This window comes from Zootoca vivipara, chromosome 13, assembly GCF_963506605.1.
Source record: "Zootoca vivipara chromosome 13, rZooViv1.1, whole genome shotgun sequence".
Lineage (NCBI taxonomy): Eukaryota > Metazoa > Chordata > Lepidosauria > Squamata > Lacertidae > Zootoca > Zootoca vivipara.
The window spans coordinates 43,189,512-43,199,072 of record NC_083288.1 but is presented as its reverse complement, the minus strand read 5'-3'; the positions used below and the strand labels follow the sequence as shown (position 1 = coordinate 43,199,072).

The following is a 9,561-nucleotide window of genomic DNA, read 5'->3' as shown; positions in this document are numbered from 1 at the left end:
GGAGAGGTTGTTCTAGAACTGAGAAGCCACCACCAAAATATCTAGTAGCCAGCCACCCATTGTACTTATTTATTTGGTGATGGAAATTGGAGCAGGGCCTCTTTCAAGGAACTTCATGATCAGTTAGAGATGCATATGACAAGGCAATATTTCAATAGCTTGGTCCAAGATTTTATGGGCTTTAAATGTAAGAATGAGAATTTTTGGGGGTTGCCATGTCAAATAACCTCATTTGAAATTCTTCTTGAGCAAAATAATAAAACCATAATAATAACAAAGATATATTTAATATTCTAAATATATACCAAACAAACTCTCTGTCCTTCATATAAAAAGAAATAGGAATGGGACTTAGCAAATATTGGTTTAACAATCCTCAAAGCAGATTGGACATGGGCATTTAAAATATTCCAGAAACATACATTAATGTAAACCTGAATGAGAATTATCTTAAGGCAGTTTTCCAATGATACTAAATTCCACACAGAATTAGTAAAGTTTATGGCCAAAACATGAATAGCTACAGAATTAGCACAGATTTAATACATATCTTTTGGAGTTGTGAAAAAGAAACACCGTTCTGGACAGAAGACACAAGAAGCACAGGCTACAATCTTCCAAGAAATCCTACAATGACTCTCCTTTATTCTGAAGTCATTAATACTGATTTGCAGCTGATTAAAACACTGCTAAGGAAAACAAAACAGTGCAATACACAAAAATGGAAAACTAAAGACCCTCTTACTATAGCAATTAGTTAATCTCAATGATAAAACTTACATAAGAGAGAATGCAAAAAATAATAATCAAGAAAACAAATTTATTGGGCTTTATTTTGAACTTTTAGAGTGACAATGTAACACTACTTTCTCTTTTAATCTATTCACTGTACTTCTCAGTGTGTGTTTGCTATGTTTCCCCTTTCTTCTTTCACATGCTATTTGTGGCCATCTAACCTCTGCTTTCAAAGGTACCTAGCATAGAGCTAAAATAGAACCACTGTAAGTTTGTAAAAATGTCAGCCCTGAAACAAGTGTACAGAGTAAAACATATTTAGGATTGAAAACAAAATAGAAAACTAAACATTTAGCATTGATTAAATGATTCAACCAAACTACAACAACTTTACTTAATGGAGTTCATTGGGACATGAGATTCATCCCTAAATATGCCACATCTGATTCAAAGTAAACATCGTGTTTCAGAATATCATGGGGCACATTTGAGATGTTTGGTCTGTATACATATATGGGGGTAAAGCATATTAGAAACAGTTGTGTTTACTCCTGAATATTATGATCTCGTTTGTAATATTTTTACTTATTTCTCTTTTTTAGCTGCTCTTTACTGTTCAGGTCTGGCCTCAGGATAATTATGTAACATTTAGGGGAGAAAATGCAACCAAGTATTCCAACGCTGGAGGCCAAGATAGAGAAGATCTCCACAGCCACCATATACTTCCCTTTGGTGCTTAAATATGTTGGAACAAATGAAAGCCACACACTGCAAAACACCAGCATGCTGAAAGTGATAAATTTGGCTTCATTAAAAGTATCCGGAAGCTTCCGAGCAAAGAAAGCCACAACGAAGCTTACAAGAGCCAGAAATCCCATGTAACCAAGAATGTAGTAGAACATATTGGGTGAGCCCTCATTGCATTCGACTATGATATACTCAGGCAGAGAGTGCATGTCAAGATCCGGGAACGGAGGGTCGGTACCCAGCCATAGCATGCAAATACTTGCTTGGATAAATGAGCAACAGAGAATAACAGAGGTTGAAAATCTTTTCCCCAACCACTTCCTCATCTTGGATCCTGGTTTGGTGGCCATGAAAGCCAGAACCACAGTGAGGGTTTTAGCCAAAACAGAAGAAACAGCCACTGAGAAGATGATACCAAAAGCAGTTTGTCGTAAATAGCAGGTTGGGATCTGAGGCTGGCCAATGAATAGCAAGGAGCAGAGGAAGCAGAGCAGGAGGGAGATGAGCAGAGTGTAGGTGAGGTTCCGGTTGTTGGCTTTGACAATGGGAGTCTTCCGGTGCTTGACAAAGATTCCAAACACCATCACTGTCGTTGAAGACAGAGCCAGAGCCAAAACAGCCAAACTGATGCCCAAAGGTTCATCAAAGGACAAGAAGTTTAGGTCCTTGGGGAAACACTGGTTTCTTTCTTTGTTAGGATATTGGTCTTCTGGACAGTGGAAACAATCATCCATGTCTTGTTTTAATAAAACAAAATAGAAATGTATTTCAGTGTCTCAGAGATAAACAATACTGAAGTCCACTAAGGAGACTTCTTTATTAGAGATTATGCATATGCTTACACATCACCATATAGTTCTTCTGTGTTTCTGTCCAACTGAGGTTTGCACGAGCACAAAAGCATCTTACACACTCCAGAATTTAAGTTGGGTCACTTACAATTCTAGGTTTCCTTAGGTTTTTCCTTAAAAGAATTGGAATTGGAGGTAATATCATGAGCTCTTTAGCATAATTGTAATTCTTGTAGAAGTATAGTGTTTATTTCTTTCACTCAGTTAACCATGAAGCTTGAGACATTTCTTGGGTTCTATCTATCATGCTAAAACAATGATACAGTCAATATATATGATTGCTCTTAATATGCTTTACAGAATAATGTGTACAACCTCTCTTGTCTGAAATCTTCCCTTCTGGACATAGAGCACAATCATAGCAACAAAATGGTTCTCCCTCCTTCTTTTTTCTGCTGGAACCTGGGTGGCAAGGGGCATTGCACAATGCAAGGGGCACAGCCTATTCACAGAAAAATAAGATATAACATTTATTTTTTAAAAAAACTTATGATCAAGAAATAGCTGGTGTCAACAAAGAGCATCATACATCACTGAGAGGATTTTGCATGTTGCTCATTTGAAGAGGGTAGGGTTACAGCACAGTTAAAAGTTGCCCTTTCCTTTTGGCAGTCGTGTGTGTGCAATATTTTTAAAAGGAACTCACATTTTGAGTCATTTAAGAATATTTGCCCTTACTCTGAACTGGCCTTGTTTCCTCTTATTGACCCCTAACATTGTTTGATCGGCCTTTAAACTAATCAATTGCTATTATTCTAAGTTTGCTTTCTTTGCGTTCAGTCATCTGAGTTTTGTAGAATGCTACAAAAAACCTGTGTGTTCGCCACTAAAATAAAACAAACAAAAAAGAGAGGTTAAAATCAGATGGTATCTTTCCATTTAACAGGATGGAGTATTTTCAAATTGGAAGTTCTATATTGTTTCCCATAAAACTGTAAATAAAAAACCCTCAAAGTGGGCCCTTTTGCTACCCATATAAGTCTCTAATGAAAGTTTATCTCCTGCACCATAGCAAGTTTGGTTTCAGGAAGTATGTGGGCTGAAAAGGGGGCTGGCAGTGCCAGGAGACAATGTGGATGCCCTAAATAGAGTCAGAAATATGAGGTCCATTCTGAGACAAGTAGGGAAGGATTTGGTCCATTTCTAGCACACAACCCTAAATGTAAAATCCAATGCTACAGACTGGAGCCAACAATGACATGGAAGGCAAGTCATTAAGCTTTATGTCTTCTTAGAGGCACGATTCTGGTCCTACCTTTTGGAATTGGCTGTGCCATGTAATGATGGCCTTATTAATGGAGAACTCTCTGCCCAGCGGTGACTGAGGATCCATCCTCCCTACTTTCACTTTTAGGAAGGATTTATTTTGGAAAGTAACCCAATTGATAATTTCAAATCCAGCTATCAATTCACCTCTCTCATCAAAGGAGACCTTATCCCCAGCAGTGTTGTTAAATGAGATACTCCTCAGAAAAGGGTATAGCTAGGATGAAAGAAGTTTAAATTAGTATTGTCTCTTTCCACCCCTTTTGTAAAACTTATCTGGCTTCTGAAGCTATTAGTTATTTCCCTCATACTAGGTAAGAAAGGTAAAGGACCCCTGGACAGTTAAGTCCAGACAAAGGCGACTATGGGGTACGGTGCTCATCTTGCTTCAGGCCAAGGGAGCCGGCGTTTGTCCGCAGACAACTTTCCGGGTTATGTGGCCAGCATGACTAAACTGCTTCTGGTGCGATGGGACACCGGGGTAAGTGCCAGAGTTCATGGAAATACTGTTTACCTTCCTTCCACAGTAGTACCTATTTATCTACTTGCGCTGGTATGCTTTTGAACTGCAAGGTTGGCAGGAACTGAAGTGAGATGAGTGCTGCACTGCATAGTCGCCTTTGACTGGACTTAACGGTCCAGGGGTCCTTTACCTTTACCATTATTGTGAATGGCAAAGATACTAAAGATTGGCCCTGGTGGATCAGATCAATATCATTCTGATTCTTCATTCTATGGGCATCTGTTTCGGTCACTTTGAGAACAGGATGCTAGACTAGATAGACACTTCATCCAGTGGCGGAGCTTCAAGCTCCGGCGGGGGAGGGGCAGACAGCAGGCGGGGGTGTGGTTGCCGCATGTCCCGGGGGTGTGGTTGCCGCATGTCCCGGGGGCGTGATGCGTGCCATGGGGGTGTGGCACGCCACCTGTGGGGGTATGGCACCCAGCGTGGGGGCAGCCACAATGGCACCCCACTGGGATCCCCCCCCCGCACCCCTGTTCCTCCGCCAGTGTCAGCTGATCCTACAGGGCTGTTCTTATGTATTCATGTGCCATTTTACCTGTTTCAAAGTGTTGGGGCTGACCTTTAAAGCCCTAAATGGCCTCGGTCCAGTATACCTGAAGGAGCTTCTCCACCCCCATCGTTCTGCCCGGACACTGAGGTCCAGCGCTGAGGGCCTTCTGGCGGTTCCCTCGTTGCGAGAAGCCAAGTTGCAAGGAACCAGGCAGAGGGCCTTCTCGGTAGTGTCACCCGCCCCGTGGAACACCCTCCCACCAGATGTCAAAGAGAAAAACAGCTACCAGGTTTTTAGAAGACATCTGAAGGCAGCCCTGTTTAGGGAGGCTTTTAATGTTTAATCGATTATTTTATTTTTCTGTTGTAAGCCGCCCAGAGTGGCTGGGGAAACCCAGCCAGATGGGCGGGGTGTAAATAATAAATTGTTGTTGTTGTTGTTGTTGTTGTTGTTGTTGTTGTTGTTATGTGTGCCCAAGTATATCCCACTTTAGGCCGTATATAAACAAAGAAGTAAACACAAAAAGGGGCAGCATGGCTGAATGTGTTAACCCCCAGGGCCAGCCCTACCACAAGGCTAGGTGGCGCAGGCCGCCGGCCCGCCAGGGGGGCGCTGCGCTGCGCTACCCGCGGCAGTCGTGTGGCGGCCGCTGTGAAACGGGGCGGGGGGGCGCCGGAGGGATCTTCGCACCACGGCGCCAGGGCGCCAGATATGCTTAAGACGGCCCTGTTAACTCCCCACCCCCACCCAAATGATTCTACCTTTTTCTGTGTAAGAAATTACCTTAAAATGTTGTAGCTTAGAAGTCTTCAGCTGCTTTCCACCCACCATTTCTCCATGTGTCTTTCTGGATGAATACAGGGCGTGCAATGCGTGTGCCACAGCATAGACAGTATTATAGATGCTGTAACTTTGGCTGCTCATACTTATTTCAAAAAAAGGTCCAGGAAGGGTCTCTAACTTTTCCCTACCGCTGCAACTTCCGCTACTCTCCTCACCCCTGCCAGTATCTGGAAACAAGCAGCTGAACGCTTGCTCCCAGAAGACTTTGATAAAGCCATCTCCATCAGAGTTGGAACTATGGACCTGAAGGAAATGTTGGAAACCCTGCACCTCATTGGAGTGTGCCGCAAAGGACAAGGTGCCCTGGAAAATATGAATGTCCAGTTTTTTGAATAACGGATGAACGGAAAAATCCCAGTGGGCTGTCATTATCCACACCTTGTTAATAGGCATCATATTAGAAACACCCAGATTGAGAACCACCTGCAAATCTAAAATCATATGAGTGTCAGCACTTACAATAGCTACGTTGACACTTGTCTTGCTTAGCAACGTCGCCATATTCATAAAAATGTCATAAAAGTTAATAACACCTAAAATGTTGCTCTGGATCGGCATTCTTTCAGTGAAGCCTGTACAGATACCATTCTGAGAAAATCTTTGTTTCGTCGTCTGGACAAACTTTTCTCCTTTGTCATCACCCATGGCCATGATCCCGACCCACTTCCATTGAAAATATAGCAGCAGCTTGACCATTCCACTGTACTGATGTTCTTCATTGGGGACCATGCGGTACAAGGAGAAGTGATAGGTTACATCATTCACAACTGGACTATATATACAGTAGGTAACCTAAGCAAAAAAAAAAGTTTTCCTGTAATAAATGTATATAGTCAAACCTTTGCTTACTTACAATATTAATTCTGTTTTTCTCATTAAAACAACAACCACCACCAATTTTTGTGGGCTTCCTCCACATTTTAACCCTACAAGACTCCAGTGAATTGGAACAGACTGAGGGGCAGTGATTGTTGAAGATAACCTCATGAATTCTATGTCTGACTCCTTGTTTTCACTCCCAACACACTAACCACAATGCCATACCATCCTGTGTTCTGAGGTATTGGTTAATTATTCCTTAAATTATTATTCCAGGAATTATTCCTGAAATGCAGCTGTCGGTCAAAACACAATGCAGTTCTCCCATCAAAATGTGTACAAGGGAGCACATATTGGGAGAAAGTGTGCATAACAAATTGGAGAAAAACTACATGCAAAAGTGGGATATACTAGGGAAATCTGCTTGCCAAAAAATGTGGATTTTAGGCAAAAAAATGTGTACAGAAATATTCATATTAGGAAAAATTCACATTAAGATATTAATGTATTTTTGCTAGGAGTTATATGCAATTTTCTACACACTATTTGACTGAGAAACTGCATTGCACAATTTGGATAAGTGAAAATAAGTTTCATTTAACATATTGCTAACAGATTCATCTTTAAAAGGAAATTCTGTTGAATTACTCTCAAGCTTGAAGTCTGCCTTGCCCTGGCTTACAGAATGCTGTTTCCTACAATGGATCTGGTAGAATTTACTGTAAAATGACTGAAGCGTTCAAGTGATAGAAAGAAATCTGACACCATGACCATATATATATGGTCAAATCTGCACTAGTCACAAGATACATACCCACTTCCCTTCCTTCCCCCGTCTTTGCTTATCAGATGTTCTCTGCATAATTTATATCAGATATTTCAACATCTGGTGGGGAAATGGATGCTACTATCCACATTAATTTTTAGGTTGGCATGTCCATAGGAAAACTGGCAACCTAGTGAGCCTCCTAGTGAGTCTCAGATCACTGGTCCATTTATTCAGTATTGACTGTAGTAGCTGGCAGTGGCTGCCCAGAATTTCAGAGAGGCAGCACTCCCAGCCCTACTTGGAGTTGCCAGGGATTGAACCTGGAAACTTCTGCCGTCATAGCAGCTGCTCAGTCACTGAACTGTGGCCCTTCCTATGTGCAAATTCTCCTTCTTGTAAACAATGGGTAGTATAGGACAATTATCTCATGAGAATGATGAGCACAACAGAGTCATTGAGTCTGGTCAATGGGAAACGGGTGAAGTTGATGTCTCTTACCTGTGGTATCTTGTAAAGCCCTAAGATAGTGGCTATGTGGAGGGATGTTTCTGAATCAAGTCCCCCAATGACAGCAACGGGGTTCTTCTTCATGTCACAGTTGAAGTTGAGAACGGTTCTCTTCTGATTAAATAGAAGGTTCAAAGTGTTCTGGTAAGTTACCTGTGCATCAAAGTGGCTGTCATAAACATGGAACCCCAAAGTTATGTTGGGTAAGATCTTGTGGTTTTCATTGATCTCTTTCACAGCAAATACAAAGGACAGGGCATGTTGATACTTTTTCAGCATTGCACTAATGTAAAAGACAGGTAATGTGTGAGAAGTGATGGTCTACAATCAGGGGTCAGCAAACTTTTTCAGCAGGGGGCCGGTCCACTGTCCCTCAGACCTTGTGGGGGGCCGGACTATATTTTGGGGGGAAAATATGAACGAATTCCTATGCCCCATAAATAACCCAGAGATGCATTTTAAATAAAATGACACATTCTACTCATGTCAAAACACCAGGCAGGCCCCACAAGTAATCCAGAGATGTATTTTGAATAAAAGGACACATTCTACTCATGTAAAAACATGCTGATCATAGCTGCCAAGTTTTCCCTTTTCTTGCGAGGAAGCCTATTCAGCATAAGGGAAAATCCCTTTAAAAAGGGGATAACTTGGCAGCTATGATGCTGATTCCCAGACCGTCTGCGGGCCAGATTTAGAAGGCGCTTGGGCCGCATTCGGCCCCCAGGCCTTAGTTTGGGGACCCTGGTCTACATGATGAACTACTTCCTCACAGTTTTCTGCTTCTCTGGGAATGTCTGCTTCAGTGTCTCTTGGAATATATTATATAAAGTGCCGCAGCAACCCATATGTATTATTGCTGAGGATCATAAGGAAATTCAAAGGAAAACATGGTTATGATATTTTGAGGTATTTCACTCTTATCTGCCTTTATCTAAGACAATGCCAACAGCTTGCTTCTGTTGTAGTATTATCAAGGAATCCTCTTCCTGTACTTCTGAATATATTTTCAACTTCTTTCCCACTGGAGAGATCCATAGCTGCCAGTGTGTCAGGAAGGAAGCTTTCCCTGGCCTACCTGGAGATGTTAGGGATTGAAAGGTTGCATGCAACGCATCCTCTGCTATGAGCACCCTTACTGAGTGCTCAGATACTGTCTGACAGCTCAGATAAAGAGAGAGAAAATAGCTTTCAAGGTCACAGAGTGGGAAACTGACGATGAAACTTGGGGAAACTATAAACCCTGGAGGTACTGATATGTACATAGGAACACAGACTGCTGCTGTATACTAAGTCAGAGCACTGGTCCATTGAGATCAGTATTGCCAAAACTGACTGGTAGCAGCTGTCCAGGTTTTAGAATGGGATTTTCCACCAGCTCTACCTGGAGATTCCATGGATGACACCTGGGAACTTCTGCATGAAAAGCAGGTGCCCTACCGTTGAGCCAAAACACTTCCTCAAATTGTTGTATAGAAATTGCTGAAACAAGGAAACTGCAAGTGTGTTTTCCTTCAAAAATAGGAACACTATTCTCTCTCATGGACAAACGTAAGTGGCATATTTTCTATATGAACCACTGCTTCTATCATTTATTTATATAATCTACCCCGTGTTACCAGTTAAATGCACAGCAATTGTATATAACCTCCAGGTACATAATTGAGGGAAGAATATATGATTTTCTTACACAGGTTCAACATCATACTTTGGTATGGGGTGTGTGCTGAAGTCTGCGCCCTCAGAAAAGGAAAAGAGCTGGGAAGTGATCCCACCAATGATGACGTCCCCTGGCTGAAAATATTGATATCGCACCTGGAGGGGGTCATTCATGGTGCACGCAACAGGATCCAACTTGCAATCAGTTTGAGGCAATAGCAACAACACCATGAGTCGCAAGGACTGGAAGTACCCTGTCATCCAGAAGGCAAAACTGCTGCCCCTTGATAAAGAATTCACTGTCCCTATCTTGATCATTATCTTCCAGTGACTATCTATTTACCACATC

General features: G+C 41.9%; 1 protein-coding gene across 1 annotated transcript; it reads right to left on the bottom strand.

The window, feature by feature from the left end:
* Positions 1-450: 450 nt before the first annotated feature.
* LOC118078231 (vomeronasal type-2 receptor 26-like) lies at positions 451-2,216 on the bottom strand. Its single transcript, XM_035102004.2, has 2 exons — positions 1,339-2,216; positions 451-472 (listed from the first exon to the last, which is right to left on the bottom strand). The coding sequence occupies exons 1-2, from the start codon at positions 2,214-2,216 to the stop codon at positions 451-453; spliced, it is 900 nt and encodes a 299-aa protein (XP_034957895.2).
* Positions 2,217-9,561: the final 7,345 nt, after the last annotated feature.

What these genes read in the sequence shown, in the direction of transcription:
- LOC118078231 (XM_035102004.2), bottom strand. Translation starts at nt 2,216, where the DNA reads ATGGATGATTGTTTCCACTGTCCAGAAGACCAATATCCTAACAAAGAA. An exon ending in GACCTGAACAGTAAAGAGCA is followed by an intron (nt 473 to 1,338) that starts GCTAAAAAAGAG and finishes TGTGGAATTTAG; the next exon opens with TATCATTGGAAAACTGCCTT.